Genomic DNA, 15,352 nt, shown 5'->3' on the forward strand with positions numbered 1-15,352 from the left:
GTCCCATGCTGTCAATCAAATAAGACATTTATATCAAAAGAAAATGCATATAATATAGTAAATAATTTGTAGATAGACAAAAAACTTTGATTAACGTTTCTCGTTGTTTGATAATGGTAATTAAGCATATTAACTTACTTGTAAATTTATCTTTACAGAAAGTTATACATTTTACATGAGAAGAATATATGGGTGGTGGTGAAGATATGTGAATTTTCTCAAGGTCATCATGAGAATTTGATGGCTCTGTTACAAGAATTGATGTTATTAGGTAATTGTGTATATGTTTGGGCAGTGGAAATTATTGCAATGATTCTGAAGTGAAATGTGATTTTATAGCTAGAAAGCAGTAGGTATAAAATAATTCAAGCCAAGATGGGTTGGCCTTTATTGAAACAACAGAGTTAAGCTTAGAGTATGTCCAGAATGTGTCTCTTGTTTATGGCTTGTGTGTCTATTTGTTTGGTGGCCCTGTTTCTGGACTAAGAACACTGAAAGTACATTGGGGTTGGAGGGAAAACTTTTTGCTCAGTGACATTTTAAAAACAGTCTCCCCTGTGAGCTCTGAGGACACAATGCATTTTTATTGTTGCAACTAGTTATGTGTATGATATGATGACTTGTTCTCAATGCCCAATGGAACAACTTTTCTTTATCCTGCTGGGAATGCCTTGGGAACTTTAGAGAATTTGAAGATGATTTAAAGAATCTGTTTGCAGTGGAAGAAAAGATGCTAAGTCTCTCCATTTTGGAGTTTCTGGGGGGAACTTGGCTCACAGATAATACTACTTTCCCCCATACATTTAAAATAAGTTCCAGAAAATTAGTATTTTTCCAGTTGCCCGGTATTTTACAGGAATTGGGTGAGAAAGAAAACTTTTGGATTATTGTTTATTGCACCTTTGTAACTTGTACAAAATATTTTATAAGACATTAAAAATTTCTAGATGATTTTTATAAAAATCAGCAACTGAAATGGAGACAGACACACACAAAAGGTAGTTCGAAAAAATATCTATCAATTGGGACTGCATCACTACCACCATTGTTGAGAATTTTCCCACTGATTCAGAAAATTAAGGCCTAAAATTGATTGATGAGAAGAAAACTCAATGTATTCAAGGGATATTTTGTAGTGTGAAATGTTTTCTTAATTGAGATGTGATTATGCTGTGAATCTCATTTATTTGTATTATTTCTGAATGAGAAATTCTGTCTTAAGTGGTTGTGGTTGAGTGAAATTAAATGTCTTCAAATTCACAGAATCATGAGAAAGGTAGAGAAAGCCACTGCCACAGACTCCACTTGTCTCCTAGTGCATTCTGTAACTGTTAAGTTAAATAATTGTTATTGCAATCTTATTTTAACTGTTAAGTTAAAATTATTACTTCTAAGCTAAATTATACATAGCAATCAATAACTGAAGACATTTGGAGTAGTTACATCTGGCCAAGTATCTTAGGGTGGAATTTTTATTTTATATTTTGTCCTGCTGTATGTTTACGACTCTGTATGCATTTAAAAGTAAAAATTCTCAAATGTTTGATTTAATTTTGTTAGAACAGCAGCTCAAAAATCATTCCTTATGCTGATATTCAATTCTTAGAAGAAAACTTGTCTTCATTTTAAAGTTATATGAAAGTCAATTTCTCCAACTTTTAGCAACCATACATATTTCAGTATTTGGCTATAAGATAACAATCTTTATGATTTTATTTGTCCATTTTAATTTAAAAATTTTCACATAAAACTTTTTGAAGTCCTTACAGGTACTACAAAATGTCAAAAATCCCCTTATTCATACATTTTTTAAAAGTATAAATTTATATTTTAAGCAAATGCACTCAAGTTTCACCCAGGGAATTTTTTAGTAAGAAGGTTATTGAAACTGAAAGATATCTAAAATCTTTTCACTAAAATACCTACATATATAGTCATAGATAAGTTGGAGTGTTACAAACTTATATCTATACTCAATGCTGAAATGTTCTCTACCTAAACATCTAAAGGAATATGACAATTTTCTGGAGGTTATTTCTACATATTATTTATTTGTAGTCATAAAAATTAAATTATTATTTATTAACTTTCACATTACAAAATATCTCCTGAAAAAGACAGTATAAGGACTTCAATTTTCTCAGGTTTATAAACTATTAACATGTTTAACACAATTCTTTCACCCACCATTTAATACATGCATAGTGATGTGAACATGCACACATAGATACAAATTTTGTGTAAAATATAATTTATATGAATCTGTTCTCTTATGAAATTCCTAGTTGACTTATCCTTCTTTCCCACCTCTCCTTCTCTTATCCTAGCCTCCACTCCCAGGCCACAAAAATCAGAATCTTAAATTTATTGTATTTTATCTATATTTTTTTTAATTTAAGGGGATATTTTAAAAATCATAGCTTATTTGGCTACAGTGTGATCATAGCAATTTTATTTCTATATATTTATGTCTTCTGAGATAATAGTCATTCTGGTAATTCTCAATACAATTAATAATAGTTCTTTTCTGTGGATGATTTTTTTGAATGTACCATGACATATCCACCTGTTTCTGTTCTTTACTCCTTGGCCAGAAATGAATCGCATATTCTTTGTATATCTGTTTTTAATCCAGTAGTGCTTAGATTTCTAAAGTATAGCTGAAAAAATGGTAGGTTGACTAGTAAGTATATTTTATTCAAATAAATTGAGTTTTATAAAATTGTTTCCCAAAGGCTGTTGCAATTAATATTCTACAAGTTATATGGGAAAACACTCATGCCCTCACCGGAGTGTACAGTGAGCATTTTGACGTACTTTAATTTATGCTAATCACAAACATGAGCATGTGTTTATGTGTTCATTTTATGTGTGTATATGCATAGTATATAGTAGAAATTTCATTCTGTGTTTCCAGATGTATGGCTAACAGTGACAGAGTAATCTACCACATCAGTTACCCTTTCCTACTGTATGAAAACACATATTTGCTTATGTTTTATCCCCTTTATGTTAGAATCTGAAATCTTTTCTAATTCCTTACCCACTTCTCTATTATGCAATGTGTAAATATCTTGATTATTAAATCTTTGAACTACAGTTTCATATCAATTAAGATACACTCAACTGATCTTACTGTTTATACTTTTGATATAGCAATCTGTTTTAGTCATGTGAGTTTAACAAGTTATACAGTTCTAAATATGGAAAACACATACTGTATTTATAAGATTTAGAAGGATTTCCACTGCTGGGTGGTGATGGATCATGCCTTTAATCAATCCCAGCACCTGAGAGGCAGAGGCAAGTATATCCCTGTGGGTTCAAGGCCATTCTGGTCTATAGAGTGAGTTCAAGGACATCTAAGGCAGTTACACAGAGAAACCCCTCCCCTCAAAAAAAAAAACCTAAAAGGATTTCCACTAAATTCACATATTACTTTATGTGTATTATTGTTTAAAATTTGTATTATGCAGAATTTTCAATGCATATTAAAGTAGACAATGACCAGCTTTTTTAAGTTCTAGTATAAAAAACATTCATTTGGAATATACTAGTAACAAGGATAGCAATATATATATATATATATATATATATATATATATATATATATATAAACTTTATATTTACTGATTCTTTCATTTTAGTGATTATTCAGGTCAGACATGACAGAAGAAAACCATACTCTGGTGACTGAGTTTATCCTCACGGGACTCACAGATCAGCCCACACTAAAAGCTGCCCTGTTCCTACTGTTCCTCATCATCTACCTCATCACCATGGTGGGCAACCTTGGACTGATTGCTCTCATCTGGAAGGACCCTCACCTTCACACCCCCATGTACTTATTCCTCAGCAGCTTAGCCTTTGCCGACTCATGCACTTCATCTTCTGTGACTCCCAAGATGCTTATCAACTTTTTATCTAAAAGTCATGAAATATCCCTGGTCGAGTGCTTTGCTCAGTTTTATTTTATGGGCTCCAGTGCAACCACAGAATGTTTCCTCCTGACTGTGATGGCCTATGACCGCTATGTGGCCATATGCAACCCCCTGCTTTATCCAGTGGTGATGTCCAATAGACTCTGTACTCAGTTTATAGCTGTGACATACTTAATTGGTACTCTGCACTTGGCAGTTCATGTGGGTTTGTTACTTAGACTGACTTTCTGCAGATCCAACATTATACAATATTACTATTGTGAAATTTTACAGCTCTTCAACATTTCTTGCATTGATCCTTCAGTTAACATTGTTGTGCTTTTAGTCTTCTCAATTTCTATACAATCCTTCACCTTTCTAACCATCATGGTCTCCTATGTCCGTGTCCTCTTTGCTATCCTGAACAAGAAGTCTGAGAACGGCAAGAGAAAAGCCTTTTCCACCTGCAGTGCGCACCTGCTCTCTGTCTCCTTGTTCTATGGGACTCTTTTTCTCATCTATGTTTGCCCTGGGTCTGGACCAGTTGGAGACAAAGAGAAGATGCTTTCTTTATTTTATACAGTAATAATTCCCCTGCTCAATCCATTTGTTTACAGTCTGAGGAACAAAGAGGTTATAGGTGCATTTAGAAGAGTAGTAAGGAAATAATAGTTGTGCTGATTTTCAGATATTTACCCCTCACATATATGAAAAATAAGATGACAATTTCAATAGAAAAGAAAACGGTTCCTAAATACTGACTAGGACTCTGCTATTTCACTGGTGGCTCAGTAAGCTCTGCTGGGCACATCCAACTTTGAATTTTGTGTCTGGTGCTCTGTTAGTTTCTTTCATATGTGTCAGTGAAGTTGTGACAGCACAATTCATGAATGTCTTGTCTAGAAATAATATCCTATAGTTTATCTGAACTTTTAGCTTTCCAAATTATCTTTTTTCTTTGTCCTTTCCAAATTTTCAGAATTGAATTTGGTTTTACTAAGACATCCTGAGACACAATGGCTGAGCTATAACTCTTAACAATTGTTAGCAAGCATAATTAGCAATTATAGGAATGAATAATTTAGCCCTCTAGACCTGGAAATTAATATGTTTTTTTTATCCTTTACCACACTAAACAGCATTGGTAGATTAAACCCTGTTTCACGATGGAATATATACCCTAGAAGAAATGTACTATTGAATAATAGGAAAAAAGACAAGCTGAATTGAATATAAAAATGGTATTGATGGGTGTAGGAAGAAAAATGGGGTAGCCATAAGTTAAAATGTTAAGCAACAAAATTTGTCATATCTTGCATTTAAAGCCCAGAATGCTATTTCTAATCAATGATAGTAAATATGTACTAAATTATTTATAAAATTTATTGCAGTAAAAAGAAACTCCAAACAATTACATTATTGTTGTTATAAATTTTAGTAAGAGTTGGCAGGTGGAATTTAAGAGACTGTTTGGAACCAAAATTTTAGAACTGTAACGTTGTGCCAATGAATTCTCAACTATAAATAGTTAATGATTGTAGGTACAAATTATATATAAATTAATTGATAATAATGCACTGCAAAATTGTTGTTTGTATGAGTATAACTTTGTAGACATATATAATTCAATCTTTTTAAAAAATATATTATTCCAGCATATTTATTTGTGAGAAATTATCACATCAAATGAATTAAATTTATATTGTTAGACAGCTCACAGGTATGCCTTGTTCTACTATTTGGATGCAGCTTATCTCTTGCATTGTCAGTGGTTCCAACGATATTGAATGTTTCCTATAAATACATAGCTGTGTGATATCTTTTAAAGATGTAGATATATAATATATTTTATAACTTAACCCTGTTGACTATGTGCATTATTAGGAAAAAGTCAATGTGTATAGCTTATCCTAAAATAAATACCATTATTTTTTCGGTAGCAAAAGCTCTTTAAAAATATTCCACATAACTAATTTCATAGTATTTTAAATATTATTTGTAGCCAGCCATGATGGCACATGACTTTAATCCCAGGACTTGGGAGGCAGATGCAGGCAGGTCTTTAAATTTGAGGTCAGCCTGGACTACAGAGTAATATTCTAGGACAGTCAGGGCTACATAGAGAAATCTTATTTTTAAAAACCAATTGAAAAATTATTTGCACATACAAGCAATTTCAAAAATGTTGAATTCTTTTGCAAACACTGTAATCTTTTCTAACCTTTCTTCCCATATGTGCTATAACATTTTATTTAGAGTACCGACTTAAAATCTATATTACGAAAATGTCTCTCTGTCTGTCTGTCTCTGTCTCTGTCTCTCCTCTCTCTCTCTCTCTCTCTCTCTCTCTCTCTCTCTCTCTCTCTCTCTCTCTCTCTCTCTCTCTCTCTTGTTTTTGAGACAGTGTTTCTCTGTGTAGCCTTGGTTGTCTTGAATCTCCATCGGTAGAGCAGGCTGATCTTGAACTCAGAGATCTGCCTGTCTCAGCCTCCTGAGTGCACTACAGGAGTGTGCCCCCACTGCCTAGCTCCATATGTCTTTTACTATCACTAAAATTACACAAATACACTTTGTTAAGAGCACTTGTTGCTTTTGCAGAGGACCTGGGTTCAGTTCTCCACATTCATTTACAGCTCACAATATCATGTAACTCCAGTTTCTAGGAGATCACAGACTTGTGATCTTGTCCTGACTCCTGTCAGCATCAAACATGCACATGGTACATATACATGCATGAAGGTAAATACTCATCTACGTAAGAAGGTAATTCTTTTAAAATTTACAAATATAATTATGTCAGAATTCTTTTAACAAAAATGTTCAGATATCATATTACTTCACAGAGAAAAGCTTAATCATTCACATGTAATCTTGGCTTGACTTGTGGTTGGGTATTGCAGCCTGAGAGACCAGCTCTCTGAACTGCTCCAGGGTTGTAAAGAGAATGCCTTCAGAGTGGTGGGACTTAGAAATAATCCATACCTGCGGGGCGGTGGTGGCACACACCTTTAATCCCAGCACTCGGGAGGCAGAGACAGGCACATCTCTGTGAGTTCAAGGCCATCCTGGTCTACAGAATGAGTTCCAGGAAAGGCGCAAAGCTACACAGAGAAACCCTGTCTCGAAAAAAACCAAAAAAAAAAAAAAAAAAAAAAAAAAAGAAAGAATCCATACCTATATGAGGGAATGAAAACTCACACACCACATGCTGAGGGTTACTCATTTTATTCTTTCCAGCTCCAATTCTTCACCTGCTTTGTACTGCACAGCTTGTATACACATTCAACAGCAAATTTTGGGTGATAAAAATTAAAAATGACCAAATGCACTAGGCCATCAAGTCTATGCTATCAGCTGAGCTTTCATAATTAATAATAAATCTCCATGTCATAATTTGGTGGCTGGGTGGCAGGACAGAGAAAGACTCACTACAAGGAAATAAAGAAGCCACAAACACTGGGGTACCAGATGTATGATGAATTACTAAATGGTCTTATCAATAAAAAATCCAAAGCCAGATATTGGGGTGCAAACTGAGAGATCAGAGAAGCAGAAAGAAGTCAACCACATTCTTTCTCTTAGAAATCCTCAGCCAAAAAGAGAGCTACTTCCTGTCTGCTCACGCCTATATACTTTCTGTGCCCTGACATCTCACTTCCTCTCTCTGCCCAGCTACATCGCTTCCTCTTTCTATCCCACTCTATCACTTCCTGTCTGTCTGTACAGACTTCCAGACATCTATGGTTAACTAGTGCTGGGAATTAAAGGCATGTGTCACCATGCCTGGCTCTGTTCCCATGTGACCTTTAATTAGGCTGCTAGGATTAAGGGCATGTATGTGCTACCACCTTCTGACCCCTATGTTTAATATAGTGGCTGACCTTTTCCTCTGACCTCCATGTAATCTTTATTGGGGTACACAAACAAAATATCACCCCAGATAGTCTCTGCAGGAGGTTTCTATATATGTAAATAGGCATATGTTGTGAACATCCAAAAGGCAGAAGCCACAGTTGACAGTCTTTGCACTCAATAGTTCCCAAGCACTCATATTCAGACTCCTGAGGAAATCTATTCAATTCCTCTTGAGCATGACCCATTTGAGTAATTAATAGCTTTGCTAACTTACCATTGGGTCAATTGATCTTGTAGTCTTCAAAAGGTGATGCCCACATCAAAATACAGAGTTACTCTGGTTTTCACCCACTCAGGACTTCTTTGTTTCCTTGTTTTGAGTCTTTCTCTGTCCTGCCACCCAGCTCCCAAATTATGACATGGAGGCTTATTATTAATTATGAAAGCTCAACTGATAGCATAGACTTAGTGGTCTTGTGCATTTGGTAATTTTTAATTTTTGGGATGATGTAACTCAGCTTAGCTGTCAAGGCATGAACTAGCTCTTGTAACTTAAATTAACCCATATGTTTTCATCTACATTCTTTTATGTGGCTTGTTTATCTTTAGTTTGTAATGCCCATGCTGCTTGTCCTGGGTCTTCTGGCATCACTGCTCTTCTTCCAGTGTCCTCTGTGCCTGGAAATCCTGCCTAGCTACTGGCCGTTCAGCTTTTTATTAAGGTAATCAGAGTGACACATCTTCACAGTATACAAAAGATTATTCCACAACACCCTACAAATACCTTATAAAACAAAGGCAAATTTGTTCTTCTGAGTTAGAAACTAATCATGAACAAATACAGAGAAACCTAGTACATTCATTCAGACACACTTTGAGTCATGACAGCTCACCATCAGAGAAGTGACCCACTGCCTCTCATGAGAGTTTTTTTATCCGAAATATAAATAACACAATTTTGTCTTTTTGTAATATCAGAATCTATGAAAACTTTAACATAGATGGGACTTAAGGAAAATATAACTATCTCAGGGAGTTCGAAAATACTATGTGGGAACATTGTATTTTATAAGATTTTAAATGGAGTTACACTACACAAGGGATTATGCCCCTTCCAGAAGCCATAGGTTCCCAAGTAAAAAGCTCAGGGCTACATATGGGATACCAACCCTCAAGTTGTTTTCAGAGGATGTTCCAGAGACCCCAAAACAATACAGATTATTTTGTCAACAAGAACCTGATGAAAAGATCCAACTGCTGAACATACAGCAATCAGGTCAAGATTCCTTCTTGCTGCCTAGCTCACAAATTAATGGAAAATTCTATACAGACTGCTGGAGCATAGGGAAAATCCGTCAATAGCCTTAGTCAGCTATGAACACTGTGAGCTTCAATAACAACCAGCATGGTGGTGGTGTTTGTTTTGCTCTTTACTCTCTGGGCTCCCAAATAAATTAAATATGGAGGCTTATTCTTAATTATAAGTGCACAGCCTTAGGTTGTCTTATTTCTAGCCATCTTTCCTTAACGTAAATTAGCCCATCTAACTTTGGCCACAGGAGCTTTTATCTTTCTCTATTCACGTATACCTTTTCTTTCCTTCTTACTCTGTGTCTGGCTGTGTAGCTGGTTGGCTGGGTGGCGGTCCCTGAAGTCCTCCTCTCTTTCTTCTCTCATTCCTTGATCCCCACCCCCCAGATTTCTCCATCTATATATTCTCTCTGCCTGCCAGCCCTGCTTATCCTTTCTCCTGCCCTGCTATTGGCTATTCAGTTCTTTATAGGCCATCTGATGTTTTGTACAGGTACAGTAACACATCTTTACAGACTTAAACAAATGCAACATAAGCAAAAATAGCACACTTTAAAATAATATTCCCCAACAGCATGGCAAGATACATCCATGGGTGTAAAAAGTGGCATGAATGTTATGGTAGTAACCAACCACTTTCTAATTGAATTTAAGGCACATTACACAGAAATAAACACATGTATTACAAATCTGGCCAAGAACTCATGATTAGAAAACTAAGAGGTCAAAATGTGAACCTGTAATTCCTATTTCGATAAAATAAATTGGCATAGTATTAAAGTGGACTCTAAATTCATATCTCTCACTCCTAATATCAGGCCTCAGAGAAGTTTATTTGTACAGTATATGGTGATTAAAGTGGAAACATGCAACTTGTCAAAGAATAGAGGATAAGTATCAGTGGAGTATTCAGCCATAAAAAGGACATTTTTATCTAACTTCATCAAGGCTCAGCGACCACAGTGGAAAGATTGTAAGAGCCAGAGATCAGAGAGACTAGAGATAAAAAAAAAGTGTCTTTTGGACATAAGAGGGGCACCAAACTCATGAAGTCGAGAGTAGCTGTGGTTGCCTGAACATGACCTGCACAAAATCAAGCCAGTCAACATTCTAGCATGAAGTAGGAAAAGGTATTATCCCTAAATGACAAGGTATGGACAGAGAATGGCTTTAGGGAGAGAGTCAGTTTTCTTTGAGTATGTGACTCCTGGTATGTTGACACCCTCTCCCTACTAGAGTACAGTAGATGGTCGTACCCTTGTAAGGATATGGACTTCTGAGTCAGTGAGTCATTAAAACTTTTTTAAAGGATACAAAGTTGCATGGTTATGAAGTTGTGAGGAGCTGAGAGGAGTAAAGATGAATATGATTAAAATACATTAATGAAATTATCAAAGAATTAATAAAATGTTTATTTTTGAAAAAACATCAATTTACATTGCTAATGTTATAATGCAGAACCTCTTCTACAAAGCATAAGATGTTTGCCAATCTGTGCCTTGTGGGTGGTTTACGTGTCTGACAAGATGGAGAATTATCTCCATTTTCTAAGTGGAATCAAAGACTCTTTAGAAAATGATCTCTTAAGGTCAGGCACAGTCTGTAGATAGAAAACAAAGAAACAAAGAACAGATTTTGCACAATGTGGAGTAGCAGGATAGGTTTAGCCTCAAGTCAACACTCCCCTGTGCTCTTTAGAAGATGGACCACTTTCCTTTCTCTTATTTCTCTTCAAGTTGCTGTGTCCCACCAACATATTAAACCGCTCTTAAATGTCAATCATTCACCAAAATCAAATGTCTAAATACAAATTCTTTCTTTTCTTCTTTTTTTTTTTTTTTTTTTTTTTTTGGTTTTTCGAGACAGGGTTTCTCTGTATAGCTTTGCGCCTTTCCTGGAACTCGCTTTGGAGACCAGGCTGGCCTAGAACTCACAGAGATTCGCCTGCCTCTGCCTCCCGAGTGCTGGAATTAAAGGCGTGAGCCACCACCACCCGGCCGTCTAAATACAAATTCAATGGCCCTCATCTTAACTCACCATTGTCTCTCAAATTACATCATCATTATCTACTCAGCTTATTCTCATTTTGTTTCTAGTTGTCAAGAGCAAATTGTATATAGTTATCATAAACTGTTATCTTTTTAATTTATAATGTGATATGGCTGAAGCTAGTTAACTAAAAATCTATTTTTAGGTAGCCTTGAGAGTTATCTTTGATGCTGAACTCCTCAGAATTTCTAAAGCACTATGTGAACTATTGCTTTTACCTGTCTATTGAAATTGTCTAATTCTCAAATTTTCAGAGGTCCTTGTCATCTCCTTGATACATTAAGGTAAAAATTTGATAATCTGTGTATGTTTTCCAACTTTCTCTGTGGGAGTTCTTTCTATCTGTGGCCAGTGTCATCTTGATAAAATCCAAACAACTGAGGTCACTACTGCTCTCAAACCTGTTTCAATGTCTCCATCTAAACACTCAAATAGTTTCTAGCTGCTTTGATAAGAGCCAAATCCCTAAGTCCATATATCTATCCCTCCATCCTGAAACACAGCAAATGTCCTCTGTTCTACTTTTACCCATATATATATATAGATATGTGTGTATTATATACATATATATATGAACATGAATATATATGTATATGTGTGTTTATAAAATAGGTTACCACATGGCCTTTTCAAAGATCTTTAATATTAGTTACCTCTCCCCTCACCTCCTTCTCTCCCCTACCCTACTTCCAAGCTCTTCCCTATCAAAATTTCTCCCCATCATTCTCCATTTTCCTTCATACTACCTGTGTTCTATTTTCCTGCCTCCCTTAAGAGATTTGCTTCCACAGCGTATCTGCTCCTTAGGTGTCTGTGTTTAACTTAGAATACCTGTCATACCCCAAAAGAAAAAAAGGCAAACTGTAACCAATAAAGCACATGCACACCTACACACACACAAACACACACAAACACACACACACACACACACACACACACACACACACACTGTGGAGTCCATTATACATTGATCAACTACTCCTGAACATATCCAGAAGTAGTTGATACACAGTGTCATTCTACTTGAGAAAACTGATTTCCCCTCTCCTAGAAGGTATAAGTGACAGTTCAGTTGTTAACCCTTACTTTAGGGACTAGGTTTTCATTCATTCACTCTAAAAACAAAATAAAATATAATAAGATAAAACAAAAGCTATCACATTAAACTCAGACAAGACAAATGAACAGAAGGAAAAGAGCCCAAGAGAAAGCACCAGAATTGAGAGACTCATTTTTTTGCAAACTCAGGAATTCCATAAAAAACACCAAACTGGAAGCCGAAATAAACACACAGAGGACCTGGTGCCGACCTGTGCAGGAACTTTGTTGCTTCAGTCTCTGCGTTCATGTGAGCTTGGCTCACCCTGGTTGAGAGGGCCTTGTTTTCTTACCCTCCATGCCTTCTGGCTCTTACACTCTATCTGCCTCCTGTTCCGTGAGATTCTTTGAGCTCTGAAGGAGGGATTTGATGAAAACATCTCATTTAGGGCTCAGTATTCCAAGGTCTTACACTCTTTGAGTAATGCCTGGCTGTTGGTCTCTGTATTTATTCCCATCTGATTTCCCCTCTCCCAGCGGGTATAAGTGACAGTTCAATTGTTAACTTTTACCCTAGTGGCTAAGTACTTATTCATTTATTTCAGTTAATGTTTCTCATTATTTCTCAGTAAAATGCCAGTGGCTGCTTATAATTATGGAAGTCCCTAGAAAATAGCTAGCTTCCAAAAATTAGAATGCTAAGGTAAAATGGAACACAGTGTTCCTAAACAAGGTGGCTGTAGACAATGTTGACTATCCAGCCCTAGACTCATATGCAAAGAAATGTCCACATGGCAATGGACCCAAACATAAAACTGTCTGCCCTCATACGGAGCTTACAAAACATCCTGAGTAACAGCCCTGTGCTAAAAAAGCAGAGTAGTGGCTCATACAGTGAACTTGGGGTTTGTTGTTTTTTGTTTGTGTTTTGTTCCTGTTATATAAAAAAGAAAAAAACACTTGAAACTTGTTACAAATGTTTATTTCTTTTTCCCCCGAGTTTTTTAACTAATTTTTTTCATTTATTTTACATTCCAACCACAGTTTCCCCTCTCTCCTCTCTTGTCATTCCTTCCCGCCCCCCCCCCCCCCCGACCTCCAGTCTACCCTCCCATTCCACTCCTCCACAGTTCAGAAAGGGTAAGGCTTCCCATGGGCGTCAAAAAAGCATGTCATATTAACTTGAGGCAAGACCAAGATCCTCACTCGGCAACAAGGCTGGGTGGGGCATCCAAGCATGGAGAATAGGTACTAAACAGCCAGCTCATGTGCCAGGGACATGTCCTGATCCCAAAGCTAGGGACCTCACAAACAGACCAAGCTACACAACTGTCACCCACATGCAGAGGGCCTAGGATGGTCCCATGCAGGCTCCCTAGCTGTTGGTCCAGAAACCATGAGCTTCCATGAGTTCGTGTTAACTGTCTTTATTTCTTTTTTAGTCTTCTCAGAGCTCCTAGAACTTCTTTATTCCTCAAACTATAAATAAATGGATTTAGAAAGGGGATTATTATTGTATAAAATAAAGAATACAGTTTTTCCTTATCTTCAGCTGGTCCAGACCCAGGACGGATATAAATGAGGAACAGATTTCCATAGAACAAAGAGACAGAGAGCAGGTGCGCACTGCAGGTGGAGAAAGCTTTGCTTCGGCCCTTCTCAGACTTCTTTTTCAGGATGGCAAACAGCACACGGGTATAAGAGACTACAATGTTTATAAAAGTGAAGGCTTGTATAAATATTGAGCAGATGAAAACCACAAGCATATTAAGTGTAGGATCAGTGCAAGAAATTGTGAATAATTGTACAATTTCACAGTAGAAATAATGTACAACATTGGACCTGCAGAACGTTAATCTAACTAACAACCCCACATGGATTGTTGAATTCAGGATACCTATAAAATAGGTAACAAGTATAAGCTGAGTACAGAGCTTATTGGACATCACCACTGGATAAAGCAGGGGGTTGCATATGGCCACATAGCGGTCATAGGCCATCACTAGCAGGAGGAAACATTCTGTGGTTGCACTGGAGCAAAAAAAATAAAATTGGGCGAAGCAGTCACTCAGAGATATCTGGCGATCTGTAGATAAAAAATTGACAAGCATCTTGGGGGTCACAGAAGACGAAGTGCACGCGTCGGCAAACGCTAAACTGCTGAGAAATAAGTACATGGGAGTAGTGTGAAGATGAGCGTCCTTCCAGATGAGAGCGATCAGTCCAAGGTTGCCCACCATGGTGATGAGGTAGATGACGAGGAACACCAGGAAGAGGGGCACCTGTAACTCCGGTCGCTCAGTGAGTCCTGTGAGAACAAACTCTGTCACCAGAGTCTGGTTTCTTTCTGCCATATCTGACCTGGAGATGGAAAAGGTGAGAAACAACCAGACAGAATTGTAAGATGGGGGGACGTTTGTGACACTAATATATTCCTATGTGATGCTTCTCCACTAGTATTAAATGTTTACTTTCATTTCCTTACTTAAATATTCACTTTAAGTTTCTTATAATAAAAAAGTAACTATAAAGTGACATGTAAACTTAATGCAAATACTTTACTTTTCAGTCTAGCAAGGTTTTATACACCTGCATGTATTCATCTTAAAGTTCATATGAAAAATTGGTTTCCAGTCCTAAGGTTAATATAAGGAGTAAGAGTAGTCAAGCATACTTAATATACAGTGAACTAAGTTAAAGGCTTAATGAAAAAAACATTAAGACAAGAGCATAAGTGGGCAGAAGAGAGAGATAAAAATAAATTTTAGTGTATATATGACTGATATAAACCAATAAAAAATTTGGATCCAGTCTGAAAAGAATGGCTGTAACTGCCAGCTATGTGTCTGGAAATAATAAACTAGGCTCCACCCTCACACCATGGAAAACAAAATTTAGAAAATAACACATAGCAAGAAAAGGGTAGCTTAGCTCCATTATCCAGAGGAAGAAACTCAGCATACAACAAACAGCAACAACAACAAATGGTATCTTATAGACAAAGAACATATAATAAATTTGAAAATTGTATTTTAGTGAAAATATGAAAGTAATATAAAGATTTATATTTGTATTCTGACCAAAATAAAATAAAAGATGGCTAATTTGGAGCATACAATTCACACACACACACACACAGATATCCCTTTTCATATATAACATGATCAGAAATTAAAATG

At 36.3% G+C, this 15,352-nt stretch overlaps 2 protein-coding genes across 2 annotated transcripts; one reads left to right on the forward strand and one right to left on the reverse strand.

Moving 5' to 3' along the window:
* The first annotated feature begins 3,656 nt into the window (after window positions 1-3,656).
* On the forward strand, window positions 3,657-4,589 carry LOC102911930 (olfactory receptor 5AC1-like). Its single transcript, XM_006981597.3, has one exon. It carries the CDS (start codon window positions 3,666-3,668, stop codon window positions 4,587-4,589), a length of 924 nt encoding a protein of 307 aa, XP_006981659.3. The 5' UTR covers window positions 3,657-3,665.
* Window positions 4,590-13,600: 9,011 nt separating this feature from the next.
* LOC102912262 (olfactory receptor 5AC1-like) lies at window positions 13,601-14,536 on the reverse strand. Its single transcript, XM_006981598.3, has one exon. It carries the CDS (start codon window positions 14,525-14,527, stop codon window positions 13,601-13,603), a length of 927 nt encoding a protein of 308 aa, XP_006981660.1. The 5' UTR covers window positions 14,528-14,536.
* Window positions 14,537-15,352: the final 816 nt, after the last annotated feature.

Source organism: Peromyscus maniculatus, chromosome 12 (assembly GCF_049852395.1).
Source record: "Peromyscus maniculatus bairdii isolate BWxNUB_F1_BW_parent chromosome 12, HU_Pman_BW_mat_3.1, whole genome shotgun sequence".
Classification (NCBI taxonomy): domain Eukaryota; kingdom Metazoa; phylum Chordata; class Mammalia; order Rodentia; family Cricetidae; genus Peromyscus; species Peromyscus maniculatus.